At 35.4% G+C, this 14636-nt stretch overlaps 1 protein-coding gene across 3 annotated transcripts in view; it reads left to right on the top strand.

The window, feature by feature from the left end:
- The window catches only part of LOC133617290 (uncharacterized), a 222957-nt gene that overhangs the window by 176041 nt on the left and 32280 nt on the right, over positions 1-14636 (top strand). For all 3 annotated transcript variants that reach the window (XM_061977214.2, XM_061977215.2, XM_061977213.2), the window contains exon 10: positions 3757-3823. In XM_061977214.2, the coding sequence (XP_061833198.2) occupies positions 3757-3823 (67 nt within the window). The remainder of the gene's footprint in view (positions 1-3756; positions 3824-14636) is intronic.

Below are 14636 nucleotides of genomic sequence, written 5' to 3'. Positions count from 1 at the left end.
ATATAGAGACATACTGTAATAACTTGAATTAAATAATGAAGATGGAAAAACAATTACAAACAAAAAAAAATTAATAAAAATAATGAACTAAAAGCAGTCTTTTTCTCACAATGTGTCGACTTTTTTCTTATAAAATTGGGAACAATTTCTCATATTCTTTCTAAATTTCTCATATTTTTTCTGTTTCTGTAATATTTCTGTAATTTTCTCATAAAATTATTACTTTTTTATGTAAAATTATTACTTTTTTTATTACTTTTTGGCCACCTACTCAGTGGCCTAGTGGTTAGAGTGTCCGCCCTGAGATCGGTAGGTTGTGGGTTCAAACCCCGGCCGAGTCATACCAAAGACTATAAAAATGGGACCCGTTACCTCCCTGCTTGGCACTCAGTATCAAGGGTTGGAATTGGGGGTTAAATCACCAAAAATGATTCCCGGGCGCGGTCACCGCTGCTGCCCACTGCTCCCCTCACCTCCCAGGGGGTGATCAAGGGTGATGGGTTAAATGCAGAGAATAATTTCGCCACACCTAGTGTGTGTGTGACAATCATTGGTACTTTAACTTTACTTTAACTTTAACATTTGTCACACAAAATTCAGACTTGTATCACAATATTGCCAATTTTTGTGTTTGTCTTGTAATACAGTGAAATTTCTTGAGTAAAATTATGACCTTTGTCATAACTTTGCCAAGTAAAATTCAGATTATTATTATAATACCGCCAAAATTTTAAAGTTTTCTTATAAAATTGTGACTTTTGTCGAGTAAAATTACGACTCTTTTCATAAAATTGCCAAAAGTCTAAGCTTTTCTTGTAAAATTGCGACTTTTGCTGAGTAAAATTCCAACTTTTATCATAATATTGCACAAATGTTCAGTTTTTCCTTGTAAAATTTTGACTTGCGTTGAGTAAAATTGCGACTGTTATTATAATGCTGCCAAAATTATATGTTTTTCAAGGGAAATCTGTCAAAATTAGGCTGATACCAAAAAGGAGGGATTTTTCAAAATGACTGTGTGTCGGTTTTAAAAGTGCTCCCCCTCTGGTCAACATATAAAATAACAAGTGTGTGTAAGAAATTGAAATGCGCCCCCTTTGGCCAAAATTAATAAAAAATAAATAAATAAATATGTACTGTATATGAAGACATACTGTAATAACTTGAAGTAAATAATGAAGATTAAAAACCAATTACAAACAAAACAATTAAATAATTAACTAAAAGCAGTCTTTTTCTCACAATGTGTCGACTTTTTTCTTATAAAAGTAGGAACAATTTCTCATATTCTTTCTGTTTCTGTAATATTGCAATATTTTTTCGTAAAAGTGTTACTTTTTTATGTTAAATTCATACTTTTCAAAGCAAAATGGAGACATTTGTCACACAAAATTCTGAGTTGTATCACAATATTGCCAAGTTTTGTGTTGTTCTTGTAATATAGTGAAATATCTTGAGTAAAATTATGACCTTTGTCATAATTTTGCCAAGTCATATTCCGATTATTATTATAATACCGCCAACATTTTTAAGTTTTCTTATAAAATTGTGATTTTTGTTGAGTAAAATTACGACTCTTTTCATAAAATTGCCAAAAGTTTAAGCTTTTCTTGTAAAATTGCGACTTTTGCAGAGTAAAATTCCAACTTTTATCATAATATTGCACAAATGTTCAGTTTTTCCTTTCCTTTGCTTGTGTTGAGTAAAATTGCGACTTTTATTATAATGCTGCCAAAATTCTTAGTTTTTCAAGGGAAATCTATCAAAATTAGGCTGATCCCAAAAAGGAGGGATTTTTCAAATTGACTGTGTGTCGGTTTTAAAAGTGCTCCCCCTCTGGTCAACATATGAAATAACAAGTGTGTGTAAGAAATTGAAATGCGCCCCCTTAGGCCAAAATTGATAAAATAAATAAAATAGACATGTATATAGAGACATACTGTAGTAACTTGAAGTAAATAATGAAGATTAAAAAACAATTACAAACAATCAATAAAAATAATTAACTAAAAGCAGTCTTTTTCTCACAATGTGTCGACTTTTTTCTTATAAAATTGGGAACAATTTCTCATATTATTTCTGTTTATGTAATATTTCTGTATTTTCTCATAAAAATATTACTTTTTTAATGTAAAATTATTAATTTTTAATGCAAAATGGCGACATTTGTCATATAAAATTAAGACTTTTATCACAATATTGCCAATATTTGTGTTGTTCTTGTAATACAGTGAAATATCTTGCGTAAAATTATGACATTTGTCATAATTTTGCCAAGTCAAATTCCGATTATTATTATAATACTGCCCAAATTTTTAAGTTTTCTTATAAAATTGTGATTTTTGTCGAGTAAAATTACGACTCTTTTCATAAAATTACCAAAAGTTTAAGCTTTTCCAGTAAAATTATGACTTTTGCTGAGTAAAATTCCAACTTTTATCATAATATTGCACAAATGTTCAGTTTTTCCTTGTAAAACTTTGACTTGCGTTGAGTAAAATTGCGACTTTTATTATAATGCTGCCAAAATTCTTAGTTTTTCAAAATTAAGCTGATCCCAAAAAGGAGGGATTTTTCAAATTGACTGTGTGTCGGTTTTAAAAGTGCTCACCCTCTGGTCTACATATGAAATAACAAGTGTGTGTAAGAAATTGAAATGCGCCCCCTTTGGCCAAAATTAATAAAAATAAATAAATGAATATGTACATAGAGACATACTGTAATAACTTAATAATGAAGATTAAAAACCAATTACAAACAAAAAATAAATAATAAAAATAATGAACAAAAAGCAGTCTTTTTCTCACAATGTGTCGACTTTTTTCTTATAAAAGTAGGAACAATTTCTCACATTCTTTCTGTTTCTGTAATATTGCAATATTTTCTCGTAAAAGTGTTACTTTTTTAATGTAAAATTATTCATTTTTAATGCAAAATGGCGACATTTGTCATATAAAATTCGGACTTTTATCACAATATTGCCAATGTTTTTGTTGTTCTTGTAAAACAGTGACATGTTTTGAGTAAAAATTATGACTTTTGTCATCATTTTGCCAAGTAAAATTCAGATTATTATTATAACACTGCCAAAAATTTTAAGTTTTCTTATAAAACTGTGAATTTTGTCGAGTAAAATTACGACTCTTTTCATAAAATTGCCAAAAGTTTAAGCTTTTTCTTGTAAATTTGCGGCTTGCGCTGAGTAAAATTACGACTTTTATTATAATACTGCCAACAGTTTTTCTTGTGAAATTGTGACTTTTTTCCTGTAAAATTCCAAATCATTTTTCAAAACAAGCTTGTTTATATTTGCATATTATGTATATATTATTAATGTTGTCAATACAAATCTTTGAATATCTAGAAAGGGTGGTCCTAAAGAGGTAGGCTTTTTTTCGGAGGTCTCAAGAAGGTAACAAACATAAGAATGTGTGTGTTTGAGAGAGAGTGTGTGTATGTGTAGGCACATAACTCTAAACCGAAAAGCATTTTGGCATGTGTCCAATATTTTGGGTCGTTAGCATCATTACTTAGTTACGTGACAGGTGCACACTTGCAAACTACAATCACACGAAAGTATGCAAACAATTTTTTACATTAGTACCTCTCAAACTGTGTCCGTCAAAACAACACACTATTATGTTTGTAAAGGCAGAATTGAGCAATGAACTATACCGCTGTACCTAATGTTAACACATTTTCATAGAGTATAAAGTTTACAATTTCTAATGCATAAGTGTTGTTGCTTTTCTGCAGCGTGAGGAGACTTTAAAGGAGAAGAAGGATTTATCGAAAGCACTGGAAAGCCTCAGAAGCGAGCTGGGTAAGATCATTATTTACCTACATACTGCATCTGCATGTTGTTGTTTATATTGTGTATCATATATTATGTACAAATGACTTGGAATGGTTTTCATGCCTTTCGTGAGAAAAAGGTCCGCTCGAGTCATGTCTGTCAGGATTTTCATCCCGTTTCATTTACCGTATTTACCAAATTTTCTGTGGACTGAAGCACATATATATATATATGTATATATATATATATATATATATAGTCGTGGGCAAAACTTTACATACACTTGTGAAGGACATAATGTCATGGCTGTCTTGAGTTTCCAATCATTTCTACAACTCCTATTTATTTTATTTTCGTCTGACATCACATGGACAAAGATAAGACCTTCTGGAGGAAAGTTCTGTGGTCAGATGAAACAAAAATTGAGCCGTTTGGCCACAATACCCAGCAATATGTTTGGAGGAGAAAAGGTGAGGTCTTTAATCGCAGGAACACCATACCTACCGTCAAGCATGGTGGTGGTAGTATTATGCTCTGGGCCTGTTTTGCTGCCAATGGAACTGGTACTTTACAGCAGTGTTTTTCAACCTTTTTTGAGCCAAGGCACATTTTTTGCGTTGAAAAAATGCGGAGGCACACCACCAGCAGAAATCATTAAAAAATGAAACTAAGTAGCCAATATTGACAATAAAAAGTCATTGTCGCAATTGTTGGATATGACTTTAAAGCATAACCAAGCATGCATCAATATAGCTCTTGTCTCAAAGTAGGTGTACTGTCACCACCTGTCACATCACACCCTGAATTATTTGGACTTTTTTTTGCTGTATTCCTGTGTAGTGTTTTACTTCTTGTCTTGCACTCCTATTTTGGTGGCTTTTTCTCTTTTTTGGTATTTTCCTGTAGCAGTTTCATGTCTTCCTTTGAGCGATATTTCCCGCATCTACTTTGTTTTAGCTATCAAGAATATTTCAGTTGTTTTTATCCTTCTTTGTGGGGACATTGTCGATTGTCATGTCATATTCGGATGTACTTTGTGGACGCCATCTCTGCTCCACAGTAAGTCTTTGCTGTCGTCCAGCATTCTGTTTTTGTTTACTTTGTAGCCAGTTCGGTTTTAGTTTGGTTCTGCATAGCCTTCCCTAAGCTTCAATGCATTTTCTTAGGGGTACTCAACTTGTTTATTTTTGGTTTAAGCATTTGACACTTTTTTACCTGCACACTGCCTTCCGCTATTTCCGACATACAAAGCCATTAGCCTGCTGCCTCCTACTAATATGGAAGAGTATTACACGGTTACTCTGCCGAGCTCTAGACAGCACCGACACTCAACAACAACACATCATTTGCAGACTATAATTACTGGTTTGCAAAAAATATTTTCAACCCAAATAGGTGAAATGAGATCATCTCCCACGGCACACCAGACTGTATCTCACGGCACACTAGCCCTATACTTTAATGTTTCATTGAGAATATTGAACATTACACACTGCGCTCAAAACTCCGTCAACATGTTTTCGAAATGAATACATTTTTTTAATACATTTTCCAAACACCGTGTGGAGGGGGGCGTGGCCTGCGGGCCTGCCGCGGAACGGGGTGTGCCAGGACCTGCCTTGAAGACAGCGAGGCAGGTCTATAAAGGATCTTTGACTAGCGTTTTTGCAGTACATCCTTAAAACAGCAGGGCGCTTCTGTCGTATAGGATCTTTTTTTAGTGATTTTGTGTTTGTGTCATATAGAGGATCTTTGACTGGGGGTTTTGCAACACATTCTTAAAAATAGCAAAGCATTTGTGTCATATTGACAATTTTTGTTTTTTTTACAGTATATCTCTTACATTTTTGCACTTTTACTGGCATTTTGGCAGTAGAGTCTGAACAACAGCAACAAATAGATGATCTTTGACTAGGGTTTTTGCAATAGATTCTTCATAACAGCAAGAGAATATACCTGTCATATATAGGATCTTTGATTTGCATTTATTTTTGGCAGCAGATTCTTAAAAACACAAGTACAATTCCAGTGTTTTATTTTCCCATCTTCAAAAACAGTGTTACTATTCAAAAATGTTAAATATAGGTGTTATCGCAAATGTAGAGGTTGCCCTCTAGTGGGTTCTTCGGACCACCACACATTGCCAGGAGAGCCCAGAATTCAGGGTATAACACTGTTTTATTTTCATAAATGTCCAGAGGCTTTTGCTTTCCAGCAAACTGTCTTTCTCTCCTGCTTCAGCTCAGCCTGCACCTCCAACTCCAACTACTTGTCTAAATCCTTCTGCTGCTAATAAAGGCGACAGGTGATTAGATAACAAGGCGCACCTGGCCCATCTACGCACCTGTCGCTGTCTTCGAGGCCGGTCCTGGCACACCCCGTTCCGCGGCAGGCCTACAGGCCACGCCCCCCTCCACCCACCGATTACTGGATAACTCTATGTCCAGTCAGACACAGTTCCCTAAAACTATGAATATAGTCTCATTCAGCTGGAGAGGATGGTAGTACGAAGGCGTTAGTTTGCATGTAAAAAAAGGTAGCCTTTTCTAAAAAGTTCGCTTTCGGAGACGGAAAGGTCTCTAAAGCAAAATGTATGCAAGATTTGAACCAAAGCACTATTATTACATATTATGTAGACTAGGGTTGTCAAACTAATTTTAGATGTGGGGCCACATGGAGAAAAATCTGGTAAAATCTGGTAAAATCATGGCATGATAACTTAAAAATAAAAACAACTTCATATTGTTTTCTCTGTTTAAAAATAGAACAAGCACATTCTGAAAATGTACAAATCATAATGTTGTTGTTTTTTTTACACTTACATGTTGCGGTTAATAGTATAGTATTAATAGTATTCTATTCTATCTTTCCGCTCCGCCGCTCCCAGTCTGTGGAACGCTCTCCCTGACCACCTGAGGGCACCACAGACTGTGGATGCTTTTAAAAAAGGCCTAAAAACCCTTCTTTTAAAAAAAGCCTTTTTTTTTTAGATATATGCATACTAGTTTGAGCTATTTCGCTGTTCTAGTTTTTATTAGTATTTAAAAAAAAAAAAATTTATTTCAATTTTTTTAATACACTGTAGCACTTTGAGGTTGTTTACTCAATGTAAGTGCTTTTTACAAATAAAATCTATTATTATTATTATTATTATTTGTCGTTATTTATATTTTCTGAATAAATGATGTGATAATGTTCATCAGTCAACTCATTGGTGTTCATTTTCAATCTATCAAGATAAAAAATATGTATATCATAATCAAATTACAGGATGTTATTTATGTAGTTTGATCATTTTCCTCGACTAATGTAGTAACATCACGTGGTTTATTTTGTACATCCATCCATCCATCCATCCATTTTCTACCGCTTATTCCCTTCGGGGTCGCGGGGGGCGCTGGAGCCTATCTCAGCTACAATCGGGCGGAAGGCGGCGTACACCCTGGACAAGTCGCCACCTCATCACAGGGCCAACACAGATAGAAAGACAACATTCACACTCACATTCACACACTGGGGACCATTTAGTGTTGCCAATCAACCTATTTATTTTGTACATATCATCTACAAAGATACAAATAATTGCTATTGTGACATCTAGTGGACACATTTAGAACAGCTGTTTCTTTCATTCAAAAATTTTAGCTGAATTTTTACACTTTGCAAACTCGTCCCGCGGGCCAGATAAAACCTGTTTGCGGGCCTGATCCGGCCCTCGGTCCGCACGTTTGACATCCCTGATGTAGACCATGAGGAAGTGTTTTAAATGTAGATTTAACAGCATAACATGACGCCTCTAAGAATTAATTTAGGACGGATATACTTCAAATTTGCTTAAAAAAACAGAATATAAACAATAAAATAAAAAAATTACAATTATAATAATAAAAACTGTAAAATTTGAAGCGCCATGTGGTGAGGGACGACTGTAAACATGAAGAGTAAGTACTAGAAATAATATGTGACTAATACTGCATAATTTACAAACACACCCATGTACTGCATGTATTATGTGCATTTTATTATTATCAGTGTGTGCCAGTCAGCACATGCAATAGTACCCACATAAACTAACAAAGCAAACACCAAACCTATTATTTACTCCTAAAGAACACCTGTGTCTTTTCTCACTTTCTCTGCATCCACTGACAATAATCTTTCTTTTACTGCGTGTTTGACCTTTGGCTCATCTCTTTACACACTGAGCTGAGGAATGTTTGCAGCGTATAAACCACTGCTGACACACACACACACACACACACACGCACACACACACACACACACACACACACACACACACACACACACACACACACACACACACACACACACACACACACACACACACACACACTTTCTTGTATTTACCTTCTTGAGACCTGAGAAAAATGCCTACCTATTTAGGACCAGCCTTTCTAGATATATAAAGATTTGTATTGACAAGATTAATAATATGTACATACTATGCAAATACAAAAAAGCTTGTTGTGAAAAATGAGTTGGAATTTCAAGAGAAAAAGGTCACAATTTCACAAGAAAAACTAAAAAGCAAAGTCGTAATTTTTCTCAACGCAAGTCAAAATTTTACAAGAAAATCGAGACACTCGTGCAATGTTATGATAAAAGTTGGAATTTTACTCAATAACAGTTGCAATTTTGCAAGAAAAGCTGAAACATTTTGGCAATTTTATGATAAGAGTCGTAATTTTACTTGACAAAAGTCACAAATTTATAAGAAAACAAATTTTTTTATAATAATAATCAGAATTTTACTTGGCAAAATTATGATAAAAAGTCATAATTTTAATCAAAAAATGTCAATGTTTTACAAGAACAACCCAAAAAATTGGCAACATTGTGATAAAAGTCTGATTTTTTTTATGACAAATGTCACCATTTTGCATTAAAAAGTAATAATTTTACATAATAAAATGTGATAATTTTAAGGGAAAATTAAATTGTACTCAATAACAGTTGCAATTTTACAAGAAAAGCTGAAACATTTTGGCAATTTTATGAAAAGAGTCCTAATTTTATTCGACAAATGTCACAATTTTATAAGAAAATTTAAAAATGTTATAACAATAATCAGAATTACACTTGGCAAAATTATGATAAAAAGTCATTAATTTAAGCAAAAAATGTCACCGTTTTACAAGAACAACCCAAAAAATTGGCAACATTGTGATAAAAGTCTGATTTTTTTTATGGCAAATGTCACCATTTTGCATTAAAAAGTAATAATTTTACATAATAAAATGTGATAATTGTACGAGAAAATTGAATTCTACTCAATAACAGTTGCAATTTTGCAAGAAAAGCTGAAACATTTTGGCAATTTCATGAAAAGAGTCCTAATTTTACTCGACAAAAGTCACAATTTTATAAGAAAACTAAATTTTTTTTGTAATAATAATCAGAATTTCACTTGGCAAAATTATGATAAAAAGTCATAATTTTACTCCAAAAATGTCACCGTTTTACAAAAGCAACCAAAAAATTGGTAACATTGTGATAAAAGTCTGATTTTTTTATGGCAAATGTCACCATTTTGCATTAAAAAGTAATAATTTTACATAATAAAATGTGATAATTGTACGAGAAAATTGAATTCTACTCATTAACAGTTGCAATTTTGCAAGAAAAGCTGAAACATTTTGGCAATTTTATGAAAAGAGTCGTAATTTTACTCGACAAAAGTCACAATATTATAAGAAAACTAACATTTTATAATAATTTTTTAAATTTTACTTGGCAACATGATGACAAAAGTCATAATTTTACTACAAAAATGTCACCGTTTTACAAGAGCAACAACAAAAATTGGCAAGATTGTGATAAAAGTCCGAATTTTTTATGACAAATGTCACCGATTTGCATTAAAAAGTAATAATTTTACATAATAAAATGTGATAATTTTACGAGGAAATTGAATTTTACTCAATAACAGTTGCAATTTGGCAAGAAAAGCTGAAACATTTTGGCAATTTGATGAAAAGATTTGTAATTTTACTCGACAAAAGTCACAATTTTATAAGAAAACAAATTTTTTTTATAATAATAATCAGAATTTTGCTTGTCAAAATTGTGATAAAAAGTCATAATTTTACTCCAAAAAATGTCACCGTTTTACAAGAACAACCCAAAAAATTGGCAAGATTGTGATAAAAGTCTGATTTTTTTTGTGGCAAATGTCACCATTTTGCATTAAAAAGTAATAATTTTACATAATAAAATGTGATAATTTTACGAGAAAATTGAATTTTACTCAATAACAGTTGCAATTTGGCAAGAAAAGCTGAAACATTTTGGCAATTTTATGAAAAGAGTCGTAATTTTACTCGACAAAAGTCACAATTTTATAAGAAAACTTAAAAATGTTATAATAATAATCAGAATTTTACTTGGCAAAATGATGACAAAAGTCATAATTTTACTCCAAAAATGTCACCGTTTTACAAGAACAACCAATAAAATTGGCAACATTGTGATAAAAGTCAGATTTTTTTATGACAAATGTCACCATTTTGCATTAAAAAGTATTAATTTTACATACTAAAATGTGATAATTTTACGAGAAAATATTGAAACATGACAGAAACAGAAAGAATATGAGAAACTTTTCCCAATTTTATAAGAAAAATGTCAACACATTGTGAGGAAAAAGACTGCTTTTAGTTTTATTTTGGGAATTTTTTGTTTGGAATTGGTTATTAATCTTCATTGACTTCAAGTTATTACAGTATGTCTCTATATACATATTTATTTTTTTTATGAATTTTGGCCAAAAGGGCCGCATTTCAATTTCTTACACACACTTGTTATTTCATATGTTGACCATAGGGGTAGCACTTTTAAAACCGACACACAGTCAATTTGAAAAAATCCCTCCTTTTTGGGACCACCTTAATTTTTGATAGATTTCACCACCAGGGGGTGCAAATGAGACATTCTCGATTAGATGCAATGGTTTTCCGTATTGGGACCATGATTTTGGTCCTAACTTGTTCACACCTCCTCATATGGAAGGTACTTTTCCTTGTTGACGTCTCAAGAAGGGTAGAAATACAAGAACACACACACACACACACACACACACACACACACACACACACACACACACACACACACAGAGACCAAGCTGTCAGTAAAACCTTGAAACCATATGTCTCTTTTAACAGGAACAACCTGTCCTATTCCATTCTGCACTTTAATAGTTTTCCTGTGACTTGTTAGAGTTTCATCAACGTGTGGTGTCATGACTGTTTTGAATATTTGCAGCTCATTTCCTTATACATGGTTTATTTTACTTTGGCCTTTTCTGGCTGAATATTTGGGAAATGACCCCAAAGAAGACGTGTTCATTATTATTATTATTATTATTATAGGACATTAATTTCATTTCTTGAAAAAGGAGGATTACCTCCAAATTCTTCAGGACAACCTAAAATCATCAGCCCGGAGGTTGGGTCTTGGGCGCAGTTGGGTGTTCCAACAGGACAATGACCCCAAACACACGTCAAAAGTGGTAAAGGAATGGCTAAATCAGGCTAGAATTAAGGTTTTAGAATGGCCTTCCCGAAGTCCTAACTTAAACGTGTGGACAATGCTGAAGAAACAAGTCCATCTCAGAAAACCAACAAATTTAGCTGAACTGCACCAATTTTCTCAAGAGGAGTAGTAAAAAATTCAACCAAAAGCTTGTGGATGGCTACCAAAAGAGCCTTAGTGCAGGCTCAGAGCATAACACTACCACCAGCATGCTTGACGGTAGGCGTGGTGTTCCTGGGATTAAAGGCCTCACCTTTTCTCCTCCAAACATATTGCTGGGTATTGTGGCCAAACAGCTCAATTTTTGTTTCATCTGACCACAGAACTTTCCTCCAGAAGGTCTTATCTTTGTTCATGTGATATCAGATGAAACACAAATTGCTGTATGTATACTTTTGACCCAGCACATTTGCTCACATTTTCAGTAGACCCATAATAAATTCACAAAAGAACCAAACTTCATGAATGTTCTTTTGTGACCAACAAGTACGTGCTCCAATCACTCTATCACAAAAGAATTGTAGAAATGATTGGACATTATGTTCTTTACAAGTGTATGTAAACTTTTGACCACGACTGTACATACTGTTGCATAACCCGTGCGTGTGCGAAATCTATATGTCAGTCATAATTACTAGTTCAAACAGGTAAAATGAGGTGGCCACTTATGTGCTTATGAAAGTTAGAGTAGTCACGGAAAAGAATGAGTTCTGCTTGGTGAATGACAACAAAATATCGTGGTCGGGCTGGATCACTCCTTCGCTGTGAAAGTCATTGAATTGGAATGTGGCGTACTCACAGATCACACCTGTTGTTTCTTACAGTTGTATCTGTCATTTATCGGACGCAGACACATCCACGTGAGCGTCCTAGTCAACTTCCCCGCGTTTAGTAGTCAGAAACATACTTGCCAACCTTGAGACCTCCGATTTCGGGAGGTGGGGGGCGTGGTTGGGGACGGGGGCGTGGTTGGGGGCGTGGTTAAGAGGGGAGGAGTATATTTACAGCTAGAATTCACCAAGTCAAGTATTTCATTCATATATATATATATATTTTTTTTTTTTAAATTATATATATATATATTTATATTATATATATATATTAGAGATGCGCGGTTTGCGGACACAACCGCGGAGTCCGCGGATCGGGCGGATGAAATTAAGAAAAATAATATTTTATCCGCGCGCGCGTCGAGTCGGGCGGATTAATTATATATTTTTTATTTTTTATTTTTTTTTGCGGGTGGCAGTTAAACCAATTGGGAAATATATATACATAGTTAAATGTTGTTAGCCACATACGAAAAACGAGCAGCACTCTTTGAAACAGGCAATTATTTATCATCAGGCACCTGCAGCAGCCACAGGCACCTGCAGCACGCCACATCAGAAGATGAAAAAAAAAATGGCAACACCGGCAGCAAACGTGGTACGCGACAAACTAAAAAAGGGAATACTAAAGACCAGGGAAAAAAAAGGCCAGAAAAGTTCAGCGTGGACTCGTTTTTATGAGGTTGTAAATCAGGATGACAGCAATGCTGGCTACGTGAGTTGCAAGAGCTGCGACGCTGTGTACGTCTACGACAGTCATAAAACCGGGACATCGAACATGGTGCATCACATTTGTGCAAAACCCCGAATCTCCACAAACAGCATGAGCAGTTTCGTCCGCCGTGATCCCAGAAGAGTACCACAGGATGTTAAAACAAGGCTTACAGATGCATGTGTGGACCTGTGCACTAATGATATGCGCCCGTTTGATATAGTCTCGGGTAAAGGGTTACAACAAGTGGCCCAGACGCTGATTGACATAGGCGCTAAGTGCGGTGCCGTGGATGCTGGTGCCATCCTGCCCCATCGGCAAACTGTGTGTGACCGGGCAAAGCTGCAGGCTTCCACTGCTAAGCAGACACTTTCGGAGGACATCCAAAAAGCCATCAGCAACAACGGAGGTATTTCTGTAACCACCGATATGTGGACAGATGAATTTAAAAAGAGAGCATATACAGTCCTTACGTGTCACTACATCAGGGAGTGGAAGCTGGAAAATCGTATTTTGGCAACAGTGGAGTTTGACCCATCCATCCATCCATCCATCTTCTTCCGCTTATCCGAGGTCGTGTCGCGGGGGCAGCAGCCTAAGCAGGGAAGCCCAGACTTCCCTCTCCCCAGCCACTTGGTCCAGCTCCTCCCGGGGGATCCCGAGGCGTTCCCAGGCCAGCCGGGAGACATAGTCTTCCCAACGTGTCCTGGGTCTTCCCCGTGGCCTCCTACCGGTTGGACGTGCCCTAAACACCTCCCGAGGGAGGCGTTCGGGTGGCATCCTGACCAGATGCCTGAACCACCTCATCTGGCTCCTCTCCATGTGGAGGAGCAGTGGCTTTACTTTGAGCTCCCCCCGGATGGCAGAGCTTCTCACCCTATCTCTAAGGGAGAGCCCCGCCACCCGGCGGAGGAAACTCATTTCGGCCGCCTGTACCCGTGATCTTGTCCTTTCGGTCATAACCCAGAGCTCTTGGAAAAAAATAACTAAAAATAACTAAAAACTTGTTGAAAAATAAAGAAGTGATTCAATTATAAATAAAGATTTCTACACATAGAAGTAATCATCAACTTAAAGTGCCCTCTTTGGGGATTGTAATAGAGATCCATCTGGATTCATAAATTTAATTCTAAACATTTCTTAACAAAAAAAGAAATCTTTAACATCAATATTTATGGAACATGTCCACAAAAAATCTAGCTGTCAACACTGAATAATGCATTGTTGCATTGTAATGAATGGAATAGCCTACTTGATTTGATGTTCAGTTTATGAACTTACATTCATATTTTGTTGAAGTATTATTCAATAAATATATTTATAAAGGATTTTTGAATTGTTGCTATTTTTAGAATATTTTAAAAATATCTCACGTACCCCTTGGCATACCTTCAAGTACCCCCAGGGGTACGTGTACCCCCATTTGAGAACCACTGACCTAGGCTATACCAAAAAAGCCCATGTCTGACCTACAGGGGCGCCGAAAAGGGGGGGGGGGGGTAAAGGAGACGGATTCTAGGGGCCCATGATGGAGGGGGGCCCAGAGAGGCCCCTAATGATGATGAAATTATAATACAGAAAAAATAATGACACTGTGTTGGGGGCCCTGTAAAGATTTTTTTCATGGGGCCCAAAATCCCTAGCGGGGCCCCTGCTAACCTATATTGAGTTCGGTCAGCTAAATAATTTTGATGGTTACGTGTTGTTTGGGCGCACTACAATGCAAAGGAATTAAGGCAATTGCGTT

This window comes from Nerophis lumbriciformis, linkage group LG16 (assembly GCF_033978685.3).
Source record: "Nerophis lumbriciformis linkage group LG16, RoL_Nlum_v2.1, whole genome shotgun sequence".
NCBI classification, from domain to species: Eukaryota; Metazoa; Chordata; class Actinopteri; order Syngnathiformes; family Syngnathidae; genus Nerophis; species Nerophis lumbriciformis.
This window is presented reverse-complemented; position numbering and strand designations above follow the sequence as displayed.